General features: G+C 37.8%; 1 protein-coding gene across 16 annotated transcripts in view; it reads right to left on the bottom strand.

The window, feature by feature from the left end:
• The window catches only part of fnbp1b (formin binding protein 1b), an 81,353-nt gene that overhangs the window by 52,814 nt on the left and 1,214 nt on the right, over positions 1 to 27,325 (bottom strand). For 3 of the 16 annotated variants that reach the window (XM_089123639.1, XM_089123638.1, XM_089123630.1), the window contains exon 1: positions 19,318 to 19,454. The exons of 1 other annotated variant lie outside the window; for it this stretch is intronic. In XM_089123639.1, the coding sequence (XP_088979765.1) occupies positions 19,318 to 19,365 (48 nt within the window). In that variant the 5' untranslated portion in view covers positions 19,366 to 19,454. Of the gene's footprint in view, positions 1 to 19,317; positions 19,460 to 27,325 lie in introns of those variants that run through there. 12 more of the 16 variants (XM_089123635.1, XM_089123634.1, XM_089123643.1 and 9 more) reach the window with 10 other exon arrangements.

Below are 27,325 nucleotides of genomic sequence, written 5' to 3'. Positions count from 1 at the left end.
GTAGGAGGAAGTGTAAGATGGAGGGTTTTCTGTAAAAACTACAAGCACTAGATCCCACCCTTTCAAACCCGCCCATAGGGGTTTGGGCCTAATGCGCTAACAGACCAATCACAGATCTGTGCCAGTGCGCCTGATTTCACCAGCAGAAACGTGTTGAAAATATGGACGGAGGTACTGAATATGCAGACGGATGCATTATGGAGGATTGGGATTACACATAGGCCGTGTGTCCACCAAAGCGCCTGGCGTATGTTTTTAATTGTTTTTAATTGTTTTCAATGGGAGCGCCGCGTTTTTTAAACGCCGTGAGCGTACCGAGGCGCAGAGCGTTCTTTTTCACGCTGAAGCGCCGACCGCCCAGCGTTTTTACTGGTCGCTGGGAGTTGAAAAATGTTCAACTTTGGATAAAACGCAGCGCTCATCACTGTCACATTTTACCCAGCCGTCCAATCACAATGGAGGAGGGGCGGGACCAAACCACACCAACCAACTGTCACAACATTCAAACTGCTGCATATATTCCGTATCATAGCAATGAAACGTCTCAACAGAAAAACCGCTGCGCTGCCAAAGCGCTCTCAAGTGCCCAAAGCACGGCGTCTTAAGCAGAGCGTCTAGCGTTTTCAGCTGGATAAAAACGCTTTGGTGGACACACGGCCATAGTGTCAGCCATCTTTTTTGGTAGCTAAGCTAGCAGGCTCTTGTTCTGTGGAGAAAGCCGAGTAGTAACTTCAGGGGTTACAGTCCTCTTTTTCCCAGACATTTCTGGCCGTCGATGTCCGGGATTCAGCTTTTGCATTCTGTAGTCGCCATTCATTGTTTACATGCACACCTTTTGTTTCAATCTAACTGAATTCATTCTGATTGGTGAATCTGAATGTAGTGTTTACATGAACACTAAACAAGTGATCGGTTGATGTGCGTTTTAACATTGCTAAGAAAATTCCCGCACCTTCGTGAGAGACACGAGACCAGTAACTTGCGTCTCACAGCTGTCGCTCATCGGAACTCATGCCACCGGCCTCGTGCTGTTCTCCCGCGGCCCTCACTCGTCCTGCTCACCACAATAAACATAATGAATGGCGACTGTACAACGCAAAAGCCGAATCCCGGACGTTTTGGACGATCTCGAAACCCATTTTTTGGCAGACTTACTCATCACGGAGACTCACTAGTAGCCTAGACTTGTTGTTTACCTACTGCGCTCTGTTACCGGTAGGCGTGGCCTCCTAGGGTAGCGAAGCAAGTGCATTCTGGGAGTTGTTGTCTTTCATCCACAAAAACCAAAAGTACATTTTCTGGCTTTTCTCAGTCTAGAAAGCTCCAAATTCCAAAATAATTTCACATTTCTTCTACATAAATGACCCATTTTAAATACACATTCATCTTTCCAGAGGTGGAGTGACCCTTTAAGATTGTATATAAGTGACAACAATACTTTAACTCTTTCCCCAATTTTAATCTCCCTTCAATCCATATTTGCACTGTAGTCTGTTAGGGGGTGCTATAACGCATCATCTGAAAGAGTATAGATCGAATATCTGGATCCAAAAACAAGCAGAAACAAGGGATGAAAACATTGCTCACTTATGCTCGTGTAAAATAACACAATCGCCAAACATTAAACAGCATTTAAATCAAAACTGCCTAATGTTAGTGAATGAAATGTTGACCCATGCAGATGTACTGGACTGTTTAAGCTCTGGGGGTGTTGGTGGACTCAAACTACTCCGTCTATGCTTTGGTCTTCGTTCTGAATCCGATATTGACACAGTCTTAGAGAAAAAAATCGATTCTCTCAAAATGTAGCTTTTTTATGAAACTTACCCACATTTAAAAAAAAAATGCATGAAGCTTGAATAAAATGGGGGAAGCTTTGTTAAAATTATCAGAAATATTGGAGCTGGCTAATAAGTTTTAAAGAAAAAGAAATAAATATATGGAAACGCTGGCATTGCAAGGAAAGAGTTAACCAACAATTTACACTGAAATTTGTTCTGCTTGTTTAATGAATTGGACCCAATTTGCAAAAACCGAATCTAATGAACATGTTCCAAGCAATTTGAGAACATTTATGAAAATACTATTAGCATTATATGGAACGTTTGTTCACAACATTTACACATGAAGTTCTGCATTAGTTGGAGAAGGAACATTCAGTCATTATGTCTGTTATACGTCTGTTATGGTGTGGATTAATGAGGGTCACGAAGGGTCGCCAACTGACCCAGGACAGATCGCAGAGCACCTGCATCCGCTGTGAACGAGTCTACTGGATGGAAACGAGGGATCAGGGAGAGGTTTAGCACACACACATACACTCGGCTGTAGGCGTCTGACTCTGCGCACGTGTAAAAATTAAAGCCGTGCCAGGTGGTGACTGAGCAACTGGAGGGAAATATGGAGAGAATGACTCAGAGAGAGGGAAAGAAAGGAATTTAAAAGACGTCTGATATTCAATACAAAGAAACACAAGCACACTTTCATGCTTGAACATACCTGGAAGGTTAGTTGTCATAATTTACTTACAGAATTTTCATTTTAAGCTGCACTACACACACTTATAATCAACGTGATGATGTCATCGTGGATTCTGAATCAAAAAATGAGGTCATACTCTATATATGGAAGAGAAATAAAATGTTTCATTATAATTATTCTCGAGTGCATGGTAGAATGCTGCAATTCAGCTTGAAATAAAACACACACAGCTGCACAAGAACACAAGCATGAGAAGAGCTGTATGGCGTGTATTTCATCATCCAGAAACACATGCACACACGCCTCCTCTCTCACTATAAATAGGCATTGCGTGCTCTGATGGGAAACAGAGAAAGCCTAGAGTTCACTCGTCTCTCATGAACTCATTAAATCCAAAAAATCAGAAGAGCAGAGCAGTAGTCGGACACTGAGATCATGTCTGTAAAATACAGTAGGGTCTGACAACCATCACTATTACTGGTGCTCATACTGAGCGTTCGAGATTTACATTTACATCTTCTTGGTGCAAACTGTACATTTTTACATGTCATATTCTCTCAGCGTTTCTAAAATAAGTAAATGTGTTTTTAATTTACCCTCCTGCTATGAACTCGGCAAGCTCTCAACATGATTCACTCACGATCCTTGTGAAATCTGGCCTTAGTTTAGCCTCAGGACGAGATTCATCAGGCTTCTGCTTTGTTACTTTGGGACAGTCCAATTAACCACAACGCTAATGAAGAACACCACTCATTTATACACATTACAGGGAGCTGAAAATATCACTGATGGAGACTTTCTGAACATTAATGTCATTTAAAACGGAACTAGAATGCAAACCTGAACACATCTGGAGGTGAATATCCAAATCTACTGACCTCAGATCAGTTCGCTGCTTAGTCATGGTGGAACATGGTTAATAAGAAACAGGGTGATCTGATCACAGGACAGTATTTCTTACAATATATAACGTAAGACCATTACATTTATCATATTTATTTACATAATGTTTTTTTTTTTTTGGCTCATTTGAGAATAAAACGTTTTAATGAACAACATCTTATCTATGCCATAATTTGATTGAGATGTAGACATGCACATGTTTACATACACAAATAGATGCTACTGAGACAGATATAAGCGCTAATAAACCAGCCAACACTCTTTTGTGTGTGTAGGGAATTAGGCAGTGTATGCCAAACACAAACAGTGTCAGATCATAAGTGTATGTGGTTAACACAGGACAAATACCAAATGAGATTCTTGAAGGTCACTGGGGATGCTACACTTCGGGTCATACTAAATGCAACACAGCAAATGAATCCCGCAAGGAATCCCTTGTACACAAGCCTGCTCATTAGATGATGGTCACTTGTAGGAAGTCAATATATATATATATATATATGGAAGGGTACATATCATGGTCATTGGTCACTTCAAAGAAGCTAAAAAATAAAATGAAAATAAAATAGTGAAGGGTACATATAATTATCACTTCTAGGAAATTAAAAATATATAAAATGAATAAAAATATAAATAATATATAAAAATAAAATAAATAAATATAAAATATTTATAAATACTTCAAATAAATATAAAATGAAGAGTACATAGTCACTTAAAATAAATTAAATTAAATTAATAAAATATATAGTGAATGGTATAAAAAAGGGAAAAGAGGAATTTACTCTTAGTCTGCTCACTGGGAAACAGGAAATGTCTATATGACACCTGCAGTTCCACTGCCGACCTCTTGGAGCAGTAGAAAATAACTTTTATCATCACTGAACCATCAACAAAAATTATCTAGAAGTCTCTGATGTGAGCTTGTGATTTAATTACCAACAAACTGAAAATTTCCAAAACTCCAAACACACACACACACACACACACACATCAAGGACTCTGTTTTGTTCATCAATTCCCCCAAAATTCCCCCCAAAAAAACCCTAATTCACGCAGGTACACAAATTACTGTGCAAAACTGCTTCAAGGGAACAAAAAGTGAACAGTGTGCATGCACAATACCATGTGTAACTGTAAAGGCTGTTTCACACTCATCCAACAATACGGTTAACTTAATGACATCATTTTCATTTATTCATGCCATGCAACCCTTAACACATGTTGCAGACATTACAAACACCTTATAACATCAGTATTTCACCTGAAATTTTCAGTCAGAATTAAATATTGCGTAATATTAGCACTTAGTAATTTGTTCTGTTTTAGTTTTCTGCCTCTGAGGAACATTAAAATAACGCTCGGTAGAATCCCGCTGACCTAAGAACAGCTGGCTCAGGAAGTGGCTTTGAGAAGGTGCAACAAACGTCTCTTTAACACACAACGTCAGTGTGATGATCTTACTAGTGACTTTTGCTCAACGGACATGAATGACACCTCGAATGCCATGCCCTCTTGAGAAGTTAGTCCAGTTGGCAACATGCACACATTAGCTATGTTTACATGCAACCAAATAATCCATTTGATGGCTCAATTGGATTGAAAAGCCTTCAAGTAAACACCTCAATCGTTTCAACTGAGCTTGATCCAACTGAAGTTTCAGTAAGATTTACAGGAGTGGTCAACAGGAGTCTGAACCTGGGATGTCAATACACATAAATTCCCATTATCGATCAATGTTTAAATTAACAATCAATTAATCAATCAATCGTTAATCTCTTAAATCCGAAGCAAGGGCGCAACTAAATTATCATGTTATCAGCCACTAACCAGCACAAAATAGGTGTTGTTTTAAAGCAAAGAACTAAGCTTCACAGTGAATATTGGGAATATGACCATCATTTAACAAGTGCTTTAATGAAAACGTGATCTGTGGTTTGTAGCTTCGTCCAACATTAGTAAAACGTTGTAGGTAGACAGCATATGTTAATTTAGAGCACAAGCCCAAACACAACATAAACCAATGTGAAGATGACATACTGTATCATGCCTCTTGGCTAAAGCTATAGGAGCTTCCAGCGTCATTTGAAAGTTCAACCAATGGAAACTGGATCTTGGGTGTGGTGGGTGGGTATAGTGGGTATAGACGATGTTTAGAGACCAATTGGACACTGTTTTACAGCTGGAAAGCAATTGGATTGGTTTGATTGCTCAGATTGACTGGTCTTGATTTACCATGTGCCATTGAATAGGAGCGCACAGCTGAAACAACGTTGAAGATCATCAGTCAGCATCCAGGATATTATTACTGGTTTATTCTATGTACTTTTATTTAGACAAGTAGTTCTTATGTTCAGGAAAACCACTTGTTTGGAGGGTTTTTTGGACCCTTGGTTAATTATGTTTCGAAATAAATGGCAACCTAATCCATTGCCTGACTTGAAGACATGAATGCATACCATAGACTGTAAAAAATATGGACAAAGCGTCTGTGACGTCACCCATAGACTCTCTGAAGAACGGGTTTGAGGCTGTTTATGGGGGGTATGGGCGGCGCCATATTGGAATGTAGTATGTACATTAATGTAGTATTAGATGTAGTATGATGTGTTGTGTCAGATGGCCGAGACGTCAAATTCACTCGAGACGTTCAAATTCAATGTTGCTGCTTGATGTATACGCAAGTACGGCACACTCGCTTAATATTTCTTTAAGTTTCTGCTGTACGTGTTACTGCGCATGAGCCGCACGCACCTCAAAACTACGCACTCTAATGATGACCTTGCTTAATCAGCCATCGATGCGTTTTTCCGATTAATCGTTAGCATCCCTAGACCAGACAATTGGAAAACACGCGATATATGTCTTATGAACATCCGCATATTTCAGTCTTTTTTCTTACTAACTTGTCAGTGGAGGAGACTGAATAGTTAATTACTTAATATTTCATAAAAGGCATCACTTTTAAGGCAAAAACTACAATTTTTCTCACTGTATAATTATCACCAGACCTTTGCCCAGTGTATATATACTGCATGTCAACAAATATATATATATATATATATATATTGGATTTAAATGTTTAGTGTTCGTATAAACAGACCTTTCAGAATCTGAAATCAGATTGGATTCACTCCGATTGATTCGCATGTAAACATATCTATTGTGCATTATGTGCAATTAGTGTGTGTGTGGAGGGGTTTTTAATCATCGTCATCATGAGATGTTTTGAGGTTATGCTCATTGTGGAAAATAGAATCATCTCTCTCTTTGTTCAATAGCCTCTGTTCATTGTGGCTGGAGCTCGTAGGCGGTTTGCATTCAGGGAGAAATATTTGTGTGAGATGTAGAGCAGTTTGTGTGCTTTTCTATGTGTGCGTGTGTTTGTGCGAATGCCAATCTATTGGTCTTTCACACAGGGTCTTTGTGCTGCAGAAACAGGCAGAACAGAGCTACTGTAACCTCTTAGTCATGATACACAGACGGGTCACACACACACACATTTGGATGGTCCTATCACCAACATTTGTCTTTGTGACATGAAAACGTCCAGCATGAACTTAAACGTCTTCACTACGCACAGTAGTGCATCATAACAAGTACACTGCTCTGATTTAAAACGCCCAAGAGAACATCACCACAACCACTGCATAAACACTGCTAGCATCATAAATCTCTACTGGTAACATCAAAATCCCTTTCCGCTTCTGAGAGAAGGTCTCAGATGTTCATAAACATACACAAACGCTCAACAAAACCAAAAACTGTGGGATTTTAGACTTCTAAAGTTAGTGCTTTGTGTATGTGTGTACATTAGCAAATTGCAATGTGGTTGTCATGTAGTTTTGTAAGGTTGCTACTACTAGGGCCTATTTCTTCACGGTTGCTGGGGTGATCTGAGTGGTTAGTGCGTTGCTATGCAGTTGCTATGGTGCTCTGAGTGGTTAGTGCGTTGCTATGCAGTTGCTGTGGTGATCTGAGTGGTTAGTGTGTTGCTATGCAGTTGCAGTGGTGATCTGGGTGGTTGACAGTGCGTTGCTATGCAGTTGCTGTGGTGATCTGAGTGGTTAGTGCGTTGCTATGCAGTTGCTGTGGTGATCTGAGTGGTTAGTGCATTGCTATGCAGTTGCTGTGGTGATCTGAGTGGTTAGTGTGTTGCTATGCAGTTGCAGTGGTGATCTGAGTGGTTAGTGTGTTGCTATGCAGTTGCTGTGGTGATCTGAGTGGTTAGTGTGTTGCTATGCAGTTGCAGTGGTGATCTGAGTGGTTAGTGCGTTGCTATGCAGTTGCTGTGGTGATCTGGGTGGTTGACAGTGTGTTGCTATGCAGTTGCTGTGGTGATCTGAGTGGTTGACAGTGCATTGCTATGCAGTTGCTGTGGTGATCTGGGTGGTTGACAGTGTGTTGCTATGCAGTTGCTGTGGTGATCTGGGTGGTTGACAGTGCATTGCTATGTGGTTGCTGGAGTAATCTGGGTGTACATTGTTTTTAGTGTGTTACTCTAGCCTCTTTCACACAGCGCGTTGATCCCGGGAAATTGCCAGAATGCCTTCTGTGTGAACGCAAATACGACCCGGGATTGATGCAGGGTTTGGGACCTACAGTAGTAACATTGCCGTGTCCAGTCCGTGAACACACGCTGCATGAACAAAAGACGTAATCAATGCCGTGTCGTTGAAGCTGAAGCCGGGATCGTTCGCCAGCTAGTGAAACGGTACGTAATGCGATAGTTTATGAACGAATCAGAGAAAAGCAAAATACACAACGGTGGTTTCTCGAGAGAGAAATAAACAAACTTAAGACGCTGCTGAGACATTACGGAACATCAATGTCACATGTTTTTACGGGATTTTTATGGGTTGTGTGTGAATGCACTCTGTTTCCTTGCTGTTCTGGGTGGTTGCAAGGGTTCCTCTAACTGTATTTAAAAGAGATAGAGAAAGAATAGCAAGAAGGAAAAAAAAAACCTTTTTACACATTTCCTAGTAGCTTCAGTTTTCAAAAAAATAAAAAGAAGTGATTTTGGGTGGAGTGAGTCCCATCTGTCTGTCACATTGAAAGTCCCACCCACAAGTGAAAGCTGGAATTTGAGTCATTTTGACTGGAAGAATGACACATCAACACACACACACTCATGTTCATCCTGTGTTATCTCAGCCACACAAACTGACTTTCAAGCTCTGCTGATGTGTGCTGGAAACTCAAGTGTCCAAGCTGACACAGGACTAACCTCCCTGATAACTAGCCTGAGAGAAGTAAGAACGCAATTTATCAAGTCCGATTAATCAAATTCACTGAATAATATTCAATTAGTTGTTGTCTATTAAAGCCTTTGTGGAAAATTGTGGTAATTTCATTGGAAAAGAAACATTCACAAGCCAGTGAAATCTTTCCATTAGCTAATATCATTTGTTTCCAGCCAAAACTGTAAAAATATAAACTCTATTGTCTCTACACGTCAGCAGCGTCACCAGCGTCACTGAACGCGGATCCACAACAGAACCAGAAGACAACACAATGCTGAATAAAGACAAAAATGTATTTTTGATGCTTCAAAACATTGTAACTAACCCACTGATGTCACATGGACTACTTTGATGATGTCTTTATTTCCTTTCTGGACAAGGACAGTATACCGTACATACATTTTCAATGGAGGGACAGAAAGCTCTCGGACTAAATCAAAAATATCTTAAAGGACAAATTCGGTATTTTACAATTAAAGCCCTGTTTTTAGATTGTTTCTAATGAAATAGAACAGATAAGATTGAAATTTGGACACATGCTGCTGGCCTGAAAATGTTCAGTTTCTGTGGTTGCACCCCCGCACCCCCACAATGGTTTCATAAGTGCACTGGAACAATCCTTAAAACACATTAAACTTTAGTTTACAAAGACGTGAAACTCACCGAGTGGTCTGGGGTGTTCACTGATAAAATGCTCACACAAAAATCGCTGCAAAAGATGCTTTCCAACAGGTTTTATCACAGTTATTGTCCAACTCCATTGACTTGACTTGACAAAAACTAAATTGGTTATATACTATAAATCCATATAAGGTCTAGTCACTGAGGGATGCAGGCGCTATGACTACTCACATTGCTGATCATCTTTATCTCCAGGAGCCGGGTGAGAGGAAGAGGGGTCGGGCCTGGCTCTGGTTCTTCCATGAACCAGCGGAGCGAACCCATCGACTGCCGTTTGTTCAAGAAATCAAACAGCTCTTCATGCATCATCATGAGCCAAATGCGCAAATACAGCCAAAAGTAAAGAATGAGAAAATATTACGAGAAACTAAGAAATAGGAGATTAATAATTACGCTTCTCTATGAAGGACAGATAAACAAATCATCAAATAAGTTGACAAGAAGTGAAAGAAATGAGTTTCAGCTCTGATCCAATGTGGAATGTGCGCGATTACCCATCAGGCACTGGGAGATTAAGTAACGCAGTGAACTTTGCTTGATGCCGTTTTTGTTATTAAGCCGATTACCAGCTCGAAGAAACACACAAACACTAAGAAGTTGCATCAGCAATACACTTTCATCCACACACATGCACACAATCCTCAGGCTGATTTGGGCAACTCTAACACACATCACTCATTGTTTAGGTAAACTGTTGCATTTACGGCTTTCATCCATTTTGTTCTCCGGTCAAATTATCCTGTTTTATTACATTACATAAGCTGTGTTCTGACTTCATCTCTGAGGATCTTAAAACTGAGATTTTCACAGGTAGTGAAACTCAGAAATGAAACTAAGAAGATGTGGTGTGACTTCATACACCACCAGTCAAAGTTTGGAATAATTAAGGTTTTTTCATAGGAATCTCACATGGAGGCTGCCAAAAAAAAAAAAATACAGTAAAAACTGTAAAATTGTGAAATATTGGCCCTTCAGATCCTTCAGAAATATGCTAATTTGGTGCTCAAATATTATTGGTGTATGTATATAATTATTAATAATGGTTCTTTCTTTTTTGACACATTGTTTGTGTCAAATATAAAGTTCTTTTTAGTTTTTTTTGTAACATTATAAATGTCTTTACAGTCAGCTTTGATCAATTTAATGCGTCTTTACTAAAGAAGAATTAATTTCTTCTGTTGTTGTTTTTTTATTACCCCAAACTTTTGAATGGTAGTGTATCACGGTTTGCACAAAAATATTGCTGAGTACAACTATTTTCAACATTGATGATAATCAGAGATGTTTCTTGAGCAGCAAATCATCATATTAGTATGATTTCTGAAGGATCATGTGACACTGAAGACTGGAGGAATGATGCTCAAAATTCAGCTTTGATCACAGCAATATATTGCAATAGAAAAGCCATGTAAAAATTGGAATAATTTTTCACAATATTACAGTTTTAGGGTATTTTTGATCAAACAAATGCCGGCCTGGTGAGCATAAGAGACAAAAACATAATTATTCCAAACTTTTGATCGGTAATGTACATAAACCCCCCCAAAAAACTCCAGTGGTTGGTCATTTAACATGTTGATAAATTGTACAGACAGTGTCTTCCTGTGTGTAAGCAGGCAGTTCTTGGCTTCATCAAATTGGCCCAGACTTTACTTTGACACTTAAAAGTCTGGCTTGGCAAGACTAGAAATGTCTAGACTTCATGATTTGCTCTGACAGCGTGCAGCGAGCTGGTATCTGTCCTGTCGTCTTCAGGGTTGCCTCTGAAAATATATTTTTACAGGAGTTTGCACAGCGTTCAGGAATTACAAACACACAAACAGCTGTTCGAGAATAGCGAACATTTATGTGTGTTTCTTTAACAGTGAAAACACAGCAAGCATGTGTGTGTGTGAAAGAGTGAGAGGGAAAACTATACTGGTTATGTGAGGTATGTGTGCCAGCGGAAATCTGATACACACTCACCCAGACACACACACACACACACACACAGCTCCATGTGCCAAATACACGGGCACTTTTAAACTTCCTACATGTGTTCTCAACTATTGCAAGGTGAAGCTTTTGAAGTCAACGTTTGAAACTCATTTTCCCTTCGTAAGGAGACAGAATTCAAAGATATTCAATGAGGATTTGTTTGAGAATTGATTGGATGGTAGAAAGTGTTTTTATATGAAAAGGCAGTTTGAGGGGAGGGGCTTAAACTTTAGAGGCCTCGATGATGTCAGTGGAAAAGGAAATTCGTTTCAGTGGCGGAGCAAGTTAGTGATGAAAGATTATGATAGCACAAACCAGTGATATTATTGTTAACGAAAACTAAAATTAAAACTAAATGAAATCATTTTCCTTATCTTAAAGAGGTCATCTAATGCACTTTTACAAGTTTATGGTACTGAAATGTGTGTTGGCAGTGCCTGTACACAACCATCATATAATGATAAAAATCCATCCAGTGTTTTTGTTTTAATTTCCTTTTATGTTTTCCCGTCTCAAATCGAGCCGTTCCACCGTGTCGTCACATGGGCAGACGCCCCTCCCACGATTGTTGATTGACAGCATTAAGTCAACACAGACCCTGAGCGAGCGAGCTGTCATCATAGTCCGTCATTGTTGATACCCTGGAGTAGAATGGCGTCTAAGCGACTGTGATGTTCTGTTCTTGGGTGTAATGACGTCATTTTGATGTTCTTAAATCCGAAACGCTGAAGACACAGTAGCTGAGTTTTGTTTTCGAAGGGAATGTTCCCCACGATTAACGTCAATGCTTTCATGTTTTGAAAAGAATCGGTACCAACTATTTATCTCACTTCTCTACCCTGCCAGTACACAAAGATAGATCAAAGTGACATTACGTTTACCAACCATTCCTGTTCGAGCCTTATTTGTCAAAATTCTTTGCGGCCTCATCTTGTTCCGGGTGCGACTCCAATTCAAACTGATACGGTTGCACAGATATGTCCTCAGAGACTCCCGCTGACATTCTTTCTCCAAAATATACCCTCAACTGTTGTCAAGGCAACACTCCACGTGCGTTGTGTCGAAACGCCCACAGAACAGAGGGGCGGGGTGAGCGAAGCTCATTATCATTTAAAGGCACATGCACTGAAACGGCGTGCTGAGAACGGAGATGTTTTTGACCAGGTAAAATTTGTGTTTTCTTACAATACTAATGAGAATTTTGAATAAAAGTATATTACAAAGTTTTCATTTAGACCCTAAACATTCATATTAACTTGTACAAAAATGGCATTATTTGACCCCTTAAAATAAAAAAGTAATTAGAATAAACTAAACTAACATTTTCATGACTCTAAAATGAATGTTTATTTTATATTTAGATATTGATGTATTATAAAACTTTTAACCTTTACAACCCACTTGCATTAGAAAATTAAAATATCACTGTGGGAAATGAACCCCAAATAAATATTTTAAAATCAGTTAGTGGATTAACGTTGGCTAAAATGGTAACAGAAAAACTACATAGTATTTGCATGTATAACATACATATAACTCTAAGGGGGGGGGGGGGACTAAACAAAATCTAAACTGAATTGAAAAGACTAATTTAAAATAAAATACAAATCAAAACTACATTTAAAAAAAACTACAATTACTCCTTATACAATGGTTTGTTTCTTTGGACACACTATAAGTAACGGATCGCACACAATAAGACCATGAACATGTGTTGAGAAAAAGTTAATAAAATCAACATGACAAGAACTGACCCTAAAGTCAATTAAAGAGTTTAAATTGATGCACAGATTTTGCGGCTCAAATTGCACTCTGGCATGATGACAAACTAACAAATGATTATTCACATTCATTTCACACACACTCCTTGCTGTCTGTTCAGTGTGATGTTCAGTGCATTGCTTATGTTCAGTGTGATGTAAGAAGAGAAGCCTTCTCAGCTTCTTCTCAGCTCTCCAACCTAAAACACACTCACACACACATACACACACACACACCTGAAGCACACACACCAACATTCATTTGATAGCAATGACCGTGGCGTAGACTGAAGTTTAGGCATAAATGCTTTAAGATTAAAGGTTGGATGGTAATCCAAGGATTCAGCTCACAGACCTGAAGAGGTGAGAGTGAAAAACTAAAATTAGACGTGCACAAGCACACACACGCGATATTCAGATTATCACAAGCACTTAGATACTGAAGGAGGGAAATAAACTCCTCTTCCGCTCAGGATATATATAGATAGTAATCAGATTTTAAAACAAGTATGCATTAAGAGAACAGCAATGCATCCTTTTCAATGCTGAATGGAAGATGTCACTGTTAAAAAAAAACAAAAAACACTTATCACCCAGACCAGAGAGGGCGCTGTTTGTGTCCTGCTCAACAGGAACTGTTGAAACTTTTAATTAAACAAAGGGGTATTTATAAATTAATGTATTCATTTCAACAATTCTAATTGATGCAACGCTTGTCATTTAATCTAATCCACTTACATTACCAATCAAAAATTTTGGGGTCAGAAATGATTTTTTTAAGAAATGAATACTTTTATTCAGTAATGAGTCTGGGCTTTTTATATCTACTTCCTTAGAGTTTTATCTACTAAAGTACTATTTACTGTAGAATGACAAAGATGAAAAGAGAAAACAGAAGGAAGCGGGATAAGACAGACCGAAGGAAGAAAGGCCTGTAGGGTGAGGTAATCTATTGTTCAGCTGCTTTTAGTGAAGGGAAATTCAATGGTCTTTCACTGTGCTGAATTAACAGAGCCAAATCAATAAACCTCCATCCATCCATCCATCCACTCGCTCGTCATCAGACAACCAACATCTGGCAACCCTATTAACCCCACACACACTGCAGTGACTGAGTACGAGACTCAAAAAGATGCATCATGGTAAACATTGTTGCCAAAACAACCTAGAAAGCTCAATTACTAGGGCGTTGTATTAAAGAAACCTTGACTAAAAGTGTATTTGTAATTGACAAAAGATTTGGTAACTAAACAGAATTTCATTAAGTTTAGTTTCAACAACCTTTTACAGTGTTTATGGTACAATGACGGTTTATTATTAGTGCTTGACAAATTTCGATTTGATTTCGATCTTAATAAATATTGATTAATTTGAATAAATATTAGGTACAGTATACAGTAACTTGATCATTTTTCACAAGGAAAAAACTATAACTCTATACTCTAACTATTGCTGTAAACAAACAGAAAGTCCTACAAAGGTTCAAATTAACCAATCAAATTAATATATTGTGTGTTTTTAATGATGCGAATAAAAATATAATAAATAGGTAATATAGTGCATGCGTTTAGCAAAATACTCATTTTTCTAGCTAACTAACATGGTCATTAAATGGCTTTCCTGAGGTGAATGTAACGTTACGTGACATTCCTGTATTGAAACTTGAAGTCATTTTCATTTCTTTTTTCTTTGATGACAACGATGGTTAGCACTTACCACAGTTTCACTGGCAAAAACTACAGTATGGCTACCATGGTAATTTTTTCTTGGTCGACGAACAGTTCTCACGTTTGCCTGTAAATCTACATCACATTAAGGCCAAAAGCCCATAAACCACTTGTGTTCTAGTTCTTGTCTTGTTCTTGTCTTCACTCTGTGTCTAAAGCATTGAAATGGGTGCTTGTAACTACTTCTTGTTTCGGCCTCTCACTTCCTCTTTCAAAACGACACAGAAAAAATACAAAATCTCCACCTTGGCTGCAAAATCAAGAATAAACCATAAAGAATCATTCTGAATATTGAAATCCACACTGACTAAACTTATAAAGAGGTGCAACAATATTTCCATATTTTTCAGACTGCACAGTTATCTAAATAGCATGTTTTGTGTCAGTTAAGCATGACTAAAATTGTTACTAGCGCTGTTTTTCTTGGCACTGCAAAAACAAGCATGGTTGCCATGGCCATGACTGGCACAGTTTCCAAAGTGGCGAAACGCTTTAAGATTGGACGACGGCAAGATGGAAGAAATGCCACGTTCTGAAAGAGGAAGTCATTGAGTCCACAACAAGGACAAACACGGAACTGAGAAACGAGAAGTTTTTCTCCTAAAAAATGGACAAAAGTCAAAAATGTGGAAATGTGCACGTGTGCATATGTCATACCTTGACTTTTAGTGCAATGGCAACCCTTACAAAAAAATAACATACTACTTACACACTATGTAAGGTGAGCACAGTATGCAAATGTTCAGTATGCATGCAAGTCCGTATTGAATAGCCAAGTGGAATGGTTCATGAATATATAAAGTGTGCAGTAAACAATAAGGCAAACTGCATGGAATGCAGTATCCCATAATGCAATGGACTTTATGCATCTTTTTTGACTCAGTATTTATTTTCCAGATGGAAACTGGATGCCACTTGAGTGCAACATAATGCGGCCATGTGTCAATGTTGTACAATATACTTTATGAAATAATGCACAATTTTGCCCACAGCTAAAGTCTATTTTAATTCTGGCAGCCAAGCAACAGGACAAGAGATTACTGTCACTTTTGATCAAGTTAAGGCGTCCTTGCTAATAAAAGTATTAATTTCTTTAAAATAAAATCTTATATATAATAGCCGCAGTAGGCTATTATTACCATGGAATATACTTTTTTTTTAAAACATGGTGATGACATGGTACTTTTTGTGAGTGCAACAGCTCTGATTATAAATTTGCATAACTGATCTCAGTTCAGTTTTCATATTAACTCATTTTTTGCATGAGCAAACACTTTTTGAAACATTGATTGTAGAGTTCAAGATACTTTCCTAAATTCGAAACGGTGATGTATTTTTTCTCACCTTTGCATTTATTAGGAGCAGCGCTCACACCGCACACAAATATTTATTTAGCAACCTCAAGGGTTGCTATGCAACAGCGAAGGAAGAAGGAAACACCAAATTGATACATGCACACCACACCGCTGATAACGGCGCTTCAAAATCTGTTACGCAAATGGTATTTGTACACACACACACACACACAGAGAGAGAGGAAAGATCAAGCACTGTGAGACATTCTGGTGGCTGAATACCAAGACTATTTTTAAGGAAGAAGTAAACATTTATTTCCGCAGACCTCAACAGAGCCTTAAAAGAATGATTTGTGAATCATTCAGAACTGAATCAACTGAATCATTGAAATGATTCAAATCGAAAGAACAATTCATTCACAAATCAGGTGTGGCTATTTCCCTCAGGAATTTACATTTTGTCCCATTTCAAATGTTAAGATTTATTGACAATAAAAAAAGATCTCTGAAAACTGACAAATCGTGCACATTCCAGAGAAGCGATAACTTACAGTCATGCATTTAAGTGTAAAACACACATTATCTACAGGAGTCACTCAGTCCAGGTTTTATTAGAGGCCTTGCGACGGCATGTGGCATTCAGATGTCAAATACGGTAATTTGTCTCATCTGTCACACACACACACACACACACATTTGAGGTGCCAAAATAAAGGTCATTTCTACAGGTAAATAGCCTCTGCAACGCACACTTATGTTTAAGGAAGTCGGGAGTCTAAAATGTCCTGACAAAAAGTCCCACAAACAAATATGTTCCTAAACAAAAACAAAAGAGCATTAATAATTTAGCAGTAGGGGGGATATTTCACAGTATTGCGATATTTATAACAGCTAAAACTTTAAAGGAACAGTTTCCAACAAAAAAAAAATCACCTCATTAATTATTTACTTACCTTATTGTGTTTTAAAAACTGCATTACTTTTGTTTCTTCCATAGAACAACACAAAAGATTCTATGAAAAAGGATGGGGGCTGGCACTGCCGACTCCACAAATTAAAAATTAAAAAATTGGGGGGGGAAACGAGCACAATATAAAAGTACAACACATAACTCAAATGTGCCATTCTGGGTTTGACAGCAATGTTAATAAAAATAAATAAATAAATAAAAAGAATAAATTACATGTCTTGATGCACATTTGATCATAATCTCAAAATAGATTTCCAGCCATGCAGCTAGAGTCTTAGATTTCTGTATGTTCCTCCTATAAAAGTTATTGTGTGGCTTGGCTTCAACATATATTTCAATTTGAGTCATACATACTACTTTTGTAAAATTTCTATGGTGCTTTTATGTCAATTTTGGAGCCAGACAGACCCAGTCCCCATTCACTTTTATTGTATCTGTTATAACTAACTAAAACTATTCCATAAATAAAGATGAATTAAAACAAAATATAAACATTAAATATTAGTTGAAGTACTAAAATAACAAACTAAACCTGAAATAAAAGTAAATCTAAATAGAAATATAAAAAATTATTAGCATAATACAAAATGACGACAGCACATAAATTCATTAAATCTTAATCTAAACTTTAGGGGAGCATTTAGGAAAAATCCCCTCATGTTCCACTGAAGAAATAAAGTCAGGTGGTTTTAGAAAAATTATACTTTAGAATTTGCATTTTTGGGTGAACAACTATCTCTTTAAATGAAAAATCTCAATCTCTAAAAGTCTCAAGTTTCATACAGATGAGGCAAAACATCCCCACAGCACAGCGTGTGTGTTTCTCTGATCAGGTGCACATTTCTCTCATGCCCTCGCACAGTTCCACAATGCATTATGGGAACGCGTTGAATTATTTCCCACTTTTACATGTCCTGTTCTGTTATAAAAAACATACATACACTGTTTTTAAGCTGTCTTTGTGTGACCTAGACACATGTCCACACACACACACACACACACAAGACATTCACACACATGCAGCAGGAAACATGTTGGCTCCAGTTACAGGGCAGAGAGCGACCCCAGCAGCAGGACAGAGAGTGTGTGTGTGTGTGTGATTGCTTGTCATTCCAAAAGGCCGGTGGTCTGGGTTGGGTTGGGCTCTGGAGTGTGTGTGTTTTTTTTATGGAAGGGGAAGGCCTGTCCCAGTCTCAGTCTATTTGCAGGTCGTATTAAGCAGCATGAAATCTTTTATCTTTCGTCTTCAGCAACAATCGTCTGGCCTCAGCGGAAACTAAACATCCAGATGAAGCAAACGTCCACCATACGGGACAAATTTAACCTCCACATCGTCATGCAAGTCTGGCCATGCGTTTCATTGGTCTGCAAGCATGTGGCTAGTTAAACAACTTGATCGCTACACCAAACCTTTCTCACTTTCTTCATATTTCACACTCGCACACACACAATAGCAGAGAAAGCACACACCAAGTAGGCCAATGCACTCTATGCTTGCATTCCTGCTTATCTGCAACACACTTTCACTTAGGAATCACTTTCACTTATAGGCATACATGATATCTACCACATCGGCTATCAGGGACATTGAATATTTAATTATGGATGTTGCCTATTTGTAGATTTTAGATTACTTTTGTTGTCATGTAGTGCTGACTTTATGTCAAAGATTTAAGATTTCACATTATGCATCAGAACATTGATTCAAATTAGTTTAAGCGTGTTATGCTCTCTCAGAATATTAAAATAATCATATGCATTATCCAAAATTTTAATCAGTGCATCCCTACTTCTAACTATTTTAAACACTTACACTGTAAAAAAGTAATGGTTTAAGTTGTAAATAACCAAACTTTTTGTAAGTTTAATAAAACGGGGGGGGGGGGGGGGGGGCTGGGGGGGAATCCAGTGTGTTTAAAGATAATAATTTCTTTGTCATTAGCGTCACCAAAGTGAATCGCAAAAATAATACTGTTTTCAAATCGGTTTTCCTAATCAGAAAAAAATACTGAGAGAGAGAGAGAGAAAGACATAGAGAGAGAGAGAGAGAGAGAGAGAGAGAGTCACCTTTAAATCTCAAAAGGTATAAACAATTTAAACTCATATCATTTTTTTTTTGTTTTTCAAATAATTCTAAACTATAAGCCATAACCATGCTTCAATCAGTCCGTTTAACCAGTACTAGACAACATGCCTTTACTAGATATGACAGTATAACTCAACATATCAAAGCGTAGCGCTCCAACCACACACACACTCTACTCCAACCTAACTCACCCGTAACTGCTGGACTTTTATCAGCGTCTCCACTTTAATAGTGTCCATGACTTCCCAAAATGTTCAACAGGCTGATTGCCTTTGGTATTACAGTAGCCACACCCGAGCAGGACAGCTGAGACGTCCGATCAGTGTGTCCAAATCTGACTATGACAGATGTGTGTGTGTGTGTGTGTGTGTGTGTGTGTGTGTGTGTGTGTGTGTGTGTGTGTTTGTTTGTTTGTGAGTATATGAGTGTTTGTGTGAGCGTCCACCTTGCCTTATTCTCACACTTATGGACATTTACATGGAAGTGAAAGCCGTAAAGGTTGCAGTAAAGGTTATCGGTTATGTCATAAATGCTTTTCTTTGTTTTGTTTCCTGTTTCAGAGCAGAACAGAGATTTAGGTCTTTCACATTGTACACAACCTTTCAATTACTACTTTGATATGATTACGATCTGACGTAGCCTTTTAAAGGCAGCATTTTTCATCTAATATTTATATTTTTGTTTTATTTCAATTAACTTCCCTATGATCATCAAACAGAACACTATGGCAACTGCATAGCAACGCCTTGACAACCATAGGTCTAGGCTAAAAATCACTCAGAACACCTTAGCAAACACATCATGGCAACCACAACTCTGCACTAAATTCACTTTGAACACCTTAATAGCAACACCCTAGCAACTAACCAAAACCACTTATCATCTTCACACCGTTTTTGCACAGGAAAACCAAAAAAAATATGATGTAGCAGATATAAATTATAGGTATTTTGTTATAGATTTGATCTGCCAAAAATGTGGCTCATCACTCTGTTTCGCAGGCAGGGAGCCTCTCAAATGTGCAACAGTTATGAAATATGCTTCTCTCTCTCTCTCTGTGTGTGTGTGTCTCTGAAACAATCACATGTTTAGCCACACTTGACTTCCTCTCTGAATGGATGTATTTGTGAGCGTCCCAGGCGGAGGGGGCACATTCACTCTCCTCTGGAAAGCTCTTGTTTTCTTAGTCAAGAACTGGTTCTCAAAACTGAAGCATACTTGGTTGGTTTCTGAGATTTGAACTAAAATGATCCAGTGCAACCTAAAACCTGTGAATTCATCACACAAAATACATTCACAAATAGTCTTGGGGAAAAATCCTTTTGAAAAATAAGTAATCCATTACAAATATTCCGTTACTGCCTAAAAAAGTAACTTATTGTGTTATTTAGTTACTTTTAATGGAAAGTTCTTTTGCATTACTTTTTTCTCATCTGAGCTGGGCTTGCTTGTTTGATTTTTTAATAACAAAACAACAAACAAAAATGATAATTTTGGCTAATGTAAAAGCCCTTTCACACCAAAAAGTGAAACGAAAAAGCCTGGAGACTGAAGAAAATGAAGGACGTAGGAAAGAAGGTTTCACAATCTTAATTTAGAAATAAAAAAACTAAATTTAATGTGACGTTTACTCTGCTTATTTTGGGCTAATTAGTATGGTTTACGGTCAAAAGCAAAGACATTATTTAATAAAGTAAGTCTAAATACATAAAGTATATAAATATTTGTGTAATTTTAATTTAAAATGTCATTATTGCAGGTGTGCGTAATATTCTGAGTTTGCATTTCACTCTTTTTATTCCTTTTGAGGTACTGATTTTTTTATGCAAGTGAGATGAATAAAAGTATGTTCAAATTTACTCTAGATTAGAACTACAATAACCATCTTGTTCACACACACCGCACACAACACCTCTGCACTTACGATTTCTCTCAACATGGGGACAGGAGAGCTGTCAATCAGTAGAAAGGAAAACAAGTTAACTTGCGTTACTTATTTGAAAAAGTAACAGATATTTTAAATATAAAAGTAATCCGTTACTTTATTTGTTACTTGAAAAAGTAATCTGATTACACAACTCGCTATACTTGAAAATGCATTACGCATGTATGCACAGATAGATAGATAGATAGATAGATAGATAGATAGATAGATAGATAGATAGATAGATAGATAGATAGATAGATAGATAGATAGATAGATAGATAGATAGATAGATAGATAGATAGATAGATAGATAGATAGATAGATAGATAGATAGATAGATAGATAGATAGATAGATAGATAGATGACACAGACAGACAAGCATTCCAAACGGGTGATGTCATTAGAAAGTGCCACTGTATCGGAGATGATGTCATCAATTGGTGCCATAAGGACTACACATGATTCATGTTTACAGTTCCAAAAAGAGACAAAAACAGTCATTATGTGTTGTTCGAGGTGTATTGTTAGTCAGCAGCACAACATTCTTTAGCAGTGTGGCTCACAGAGGAAATGCTGAACCTTTAATACAGCATTCAAAGAGTCAGACAGTTAAACCCTCCTCTGTTGCAATTGACTGTGAGTCATTCAGGGCCCCTTACAACTTCACAATAGGTGAAACTAAGGCAGATTTTCGTAAATTCAGTGCAACACTGCCTCCCATGAGGATGTACGACATCACTTCCTGTCATACCACTTCCTTCCGCTAACATGACTACTCACCGGAGAGAAGTCATAAAATAGTTCAGGGTCTATGCGTGTCAGCACAGTGACGGGGCCTCACATGTACAGGGGCCACAAGTGCATATCATCAAAGTCAATGAAAAAATAAATTAAAAATAATCTGAAAATGATCAGTTTGACTTATAGTAAGTGTCCTCCTGAATGAATCACACATCACCATCCATGAAACTTCTTATCTTTGCAAGCATTTCACATTAAGAAAGATAAAAGCTGCACTTTCACTCCCTAATGTAAGCATTCTGACACGGAGAATGAACTGTGTGTGATTATTTGCTATGATGTCATTGCTAAAGCATGACTGCACCGGCGTTCACCTTCCACCGTAGCTTTAATACCCCCGCAGAGACGAAGCACGCACTCTCACACACACACACACACACACCCACACACAGCATCTTCACATCCAACATATCTATCTATCATCCCTTTTAACATTCCTGCTTCTCACACGTCGAGCCCTTCCCCCTCGCTGGATTTAACCGCACGCTAATCATTCACCATACACTGACGAGATTGAGGACTTACACTCCATATACACACACATCCACGACACCCGCAGGCACCGTAAAGAAGGATGGAGATACAGTAGAAGCTTTCTTCATTATAGAGCCACGGCAGGACGACACACTCAAGTGTAAAAGTAGGGAGAAGTGTTTTAAAGGCACAGTGCATAATTTATGGTGTACCTTAAAATTATTATTTTTTTCCTTCAATAATAGTTTTTTATTTATTTTACAGTGAAACATTACAGTAACACTTTACAATAAGATCTAATTTATTAATGCATTATTAAAATTAACTAACAATGAACAATGTTTTTTTTTTATATTTATTTATTAACCTTTGTTAAACTGCCCCTATTATGCTATTTTAAAGTTCACTGATTTTGTTTTGGAGGCTTATACGGGTTTGCATGCATCCAGGGTCAAAAAACCCTTTCATTTTCTCATAATATACACTGCAGCATCACCTCGTTCCTCTGAGTCTTAAAAATAGTTAATTAGAAGATTCAGTCACTCTAAACTCCTCCTTTCTGAGATCCTGCTCTGCTCTGATTGGTCAGATGGTCCAGTCTGTTGTGATTGGTCTACTCTGCTCTGATTGGTCAGATGGCCCAGTCTGATGTGATTGGTCTACTCCGCTCTGATTGGTCAGATGGCCCAGTCTGATGTGATTGGTCTTCTCTGCTCTGATTGGTCAGATGGTCCAGTCTGTTGGGATTGGTCTACTCTGCTCTGATTGGTCAGATGGCCCAGTCTGTTATGATTGGTCTACTCTGCTCTGATTGGTCAGATGGTTCAGTCTGTTGTGATTGGTCTACTCTGCTCTGATTGGTCAGATGGCCCAGTCTGTTGTGATTGGTCTACTATGCTCTGATTGGTCAGATGGTCCAGTCTGTTGTGATTGGTCTACTCTGCTCTGATTGGTCAGATGGTCCAGTCTGTTGTGATTGGTCTACTCTGCTCTGATTGGTCAGATGGCCCAGTCTGTTGTGATTGGTCGACTCTGCCCTGATTGGTCAGATGGCCCAGTCTGATGTGATTGGTCTTCTCTGCTCTGATTGGTCAGATGGCCCAGTCTGATGTGATTGGTCTTCTCTGCTCTGATTGGTCAGACAGCTAAGTCTGTTGTGATTGGTTAGAAACAAACTGCCCATTAATTAGAGTTTCGAGTTAGTAAATAAAATAATCACACACAGAGTACATTCTCCATGTCAGAATGCTTACATTAGGAAGAGTAAAAGTGCAGCTTTTATCTTTCTTTATGTGAAATCCTTGCAAGGATAAGAAGTCCCATGGATGGTGATGTGTGATTCATTCAGGAGAACACTAAGTAGAAGAAGCCAAACTGAAAACATGTTTGAATGTCATGCACTTGGGCCCCTGAACATGTGAGGTCACTCCCCGTCATTGTGCTGACACGCATATGTACCCTGTACTATTTTATGATTTCTCTCTGGTGAGTAGTCATGTTAGCGGAAGGAAGTGGTATGACAGGAAGTGATGTCGTACATCCTAACTCGACGCAATTAGAAGCTCGAATTAATGGGCATTTTGTTTCTGACAAATCAAAACAGACTTGGCCATCTGACCAATCATCCTTTGGAAGTTCATCAAAAGGGACATTTTCGTAGTTCCTATAACTATTGCTGGAAGAACCCACTTTTTGGCATGTTCGCACCACCTGCCATTTTTAAAAAGCTGTGTAAACACAGAGTTTACATATGCTTACTCCAGTCCACGTACTCACATTAATATACAGAAAGCTCATGTTGAAATGTACCGGTCACCTTTGTCTGCGTTTTGATGCTCCAAATTTGGATTTAATGCAAGTGAAACTAGGATTCTGCACAATAATGAATGCTGATAAAAAATAAAAATAAAATAAATTGTGTGGTCGCTGCTGAACTAGTTTGGTTAAGCTGTTGTGGTTGTGGTGCTTTGGGTAAGAAAAACTAGACATGCCACACACAAAAGCTAATAAGTGATATTACAGGGTATGTATTGACATTTTGCAGCTGTAATAAGCAAGAGAGGTCTAATGACATTCCAGCGTTCCTCTTTAGAGCAGCCAATCGCGTTCCAGCATTCCTCGCTGTCTTTGTGCCACTTGTTTTTTTTACTGCTCTCCTGTATTATTGGACTTCCCGCTGATTCCGAGAGTCAAACCTAGTGAATCAGCAGGGATGAACCTCTGAATCACACAGATTAAATGATCCGCAAGGATGAATCATTTGATCTGATTCTCCTACAATGAGCTGAGGCCCAGCAGGAGTCGCTCACACAGTCTGACGCCGAAAGAAGAAAAAACAAATAGAGGAAAAATGAGACAGAATGGGAGAATGTAGGAAATGAGGGGGAAATTTTAAATGCGGTTCACCTGCTAAAGAGACCTGTCGCCTGTTTAAACAAGGAAATGAAAGACAATTAGAAACTAGTCAACATCTCATTAGCCATGTGTGCGCGTGTGTTTATTCAAGCAGGAAAGGGAAAATTTAGTCATTCATTATGAGATTTTATCAGGCTTTCGCTGAGCATCCATCCAATAACACAGCAGTCATATTTTGACATAGAGAAACAAAGTTAATAGACTTCCCATTTAGTTTTTTTAAAACATTTGAAGCTATGAAATGTGTTCACAAACTCTCATAGAAATATATTAAATGTCCATTTATGAATATGATATTTACTGAAAAATAAAACAATGTTTACAACATTCGAGAAAAGGGAATTTAAATCACACTTTTTAAAAAAGTGGATATTTTGTAGAACAAAAGGAGGAATTGTGTTCATTTTTCCTGACAACTAGCAATGTATATCAAACCAAAATTTAGAAGTAACACCACAGTAAAAGATCGAGTGTTTCAGGGAAAGAACAACAAGGATCCATCTCGTAATTAAATCTTTTGTGTATAAAGTCACTAATAGGGTAAATCCTTACCACACTTCCTATAAACTGCAGAGATAGTATGTTAGGATGTTATCTTAGACTTATGCACTTCCTATTTTTATCTTATCTTTATGTAGCAGCAGAAATGGTGAAAGCAGTATTCAGCTAGTCTCTTCTTTCTGTCCAGCAAAAAGGATGTCGATGGTTTTAAATTTGTGCTGATTTTTAAGTAATGTCATCATGTGTTTGCTGAAGGTTTAGTTTAAGTTTGCTGAATGGAGAAAATACAGAGATCTATTTAAAGAATGTTTGTGTGTGATTAAGAGAAAGTGGCACATGTTTGTTTGTGTGTGTTGGTTTGGTTCCAGTGGGCATCCTCATCATGCCAGACGGCAACTTGTGTTCATGACGCATGATATTGGCCTCCTCAGTTACTTGGCTCGTGTGAGTGTGTGTGTGTGTGTGTGTGTGTCATGCACTACTAGTCAGATAGTAAATGGCAATGCACAGCTACACTCTAAAATACGATTCGTTGGCCGAACAACCAATATAAAAGTAATTGGATCAAACATAAAAAAATAAGTATTCATAACTTTTCAACGTTTACTTAACATTTATAGTGTGTATAACACAAAAATATAAGTTACTAGGTGCACTTAAATGTATGCATAAATAAAATGAAAAAAACATAAGCATGTCAACAACTACTACAATAATTGCATCAAAATTAAGTAAATCGGCATATCATTTTAAGTAACTACAGTATATGAGCCACGTGATATATCCAGACAAAAATTTTAAGCCATTTTGTGAAACACATGTGAAGACTTTTTAAGTAATCCCAATTTGGAATAATTTTACATAAAATAAACTTAAATATTTTAGATCACGTGACATTCTTTACTTAAAAATACATATGTAACGTGACGCATACATTTTTAAGTAAAGAATGTTGCGTGAAGTCAAAAAATTAAGTACATATAACAAAGATTTTCTTGTTAATTTTAAGTAAAAGTTATTCCAAATTGGGATTACTTAAAAAGTATGATGCAAAAATGGTGCATATATATCTTAAGTAAATCCAACACGTCATTTTTAGAGCGTATATTTCATGTTCAAAGCACAAAAGTTTTAAATGCAGGATCTAGAATAGATGAACAGTCACAAATGATATATTTACTTATTTGAATTATAAATTATCATGTATACATCTGACTCTAAATCTGACTGAATGAGCCACATTTCACCCTCTTAATCTGTAGTAAAATCACTGTAGTGCTCAACCTGAGTGTGTTATTCCTTCAACTGTAGAATCATCTCAGTCTAGCTGTAGCCTTCTAACAGCTGTAGCCGACTGTCATCCTGTGGCTGTGGATAACAATAGAAGAACAGTAAAATGCACAAATATAATAATCCCATCATCACCCTCAGTGCAGGTCACTGAGCCACTGTCATGCAGTCTATAAAAGCTGATCAATACAAACAAAGACTGAGGATTCAGTCAGCGATCAATCGGCCAGCCTGACCTGCATTAAAGCGATAGTTCACCCAAAAATGAAAATTATTTCAATATTTACTTAGTCTCAAGTTGTTCCAAACCTGTATGAGTTTCTTTATTCTGCTGAACACAGAAAATATTTTGAAGATTATGGGTAACCAAAAAGTTGATTAAACCCACTGACTTCCATAGTATTAAATGTATGCATTTGCAACATGGCAACATGAAGGTGAGTAAATGATGACAGAATGTTCATTTTTGGATGAAAAATTATCCCTTGAAATCAGACTCTCTGAACAAACATCTTTATTCTTCTCCTTCTCTAATACTTAACTCAAATATATTTGTATAATGCTTTTCATCATATAAATGGCTCTAAAGCAATCACAAACCCATAGTGAGTTGCGACACACTAAAATATATCAGCTAGAGTAATTAATGAGCAGTAAATCAGCAATTATGTGTAATTTGCTATTATGAAACCGATTAAAGTATTGGCCTATATAAGGGTTATATTTCCCCCTCAGACAAAAGCCAAAGAATAGTATACAGTATACTTCACATACTATTACAATGTAGTAT

The sequence above is a fragment of the Pimephales promelas genome, chromosome 19 (assembly GCF_988280905.1).
Source record: "Pimephales promelas chromosome 19, fPimPro1.hap1.1, whole genome shotgun sequence".
Classification (NCBI taxonomy): domain Eukaryota; kingdom Metazoa; phylum Chordata; class Actinopteri; order Cypriniformes; family Leuciscidae; genus Pimephales; species Pimephales promelas.
The sequence above is the reverse complement of the archived record's forward strand: the minus strand, read 5'-3'. Positions and strand labels throughout refer to the sequence as shown.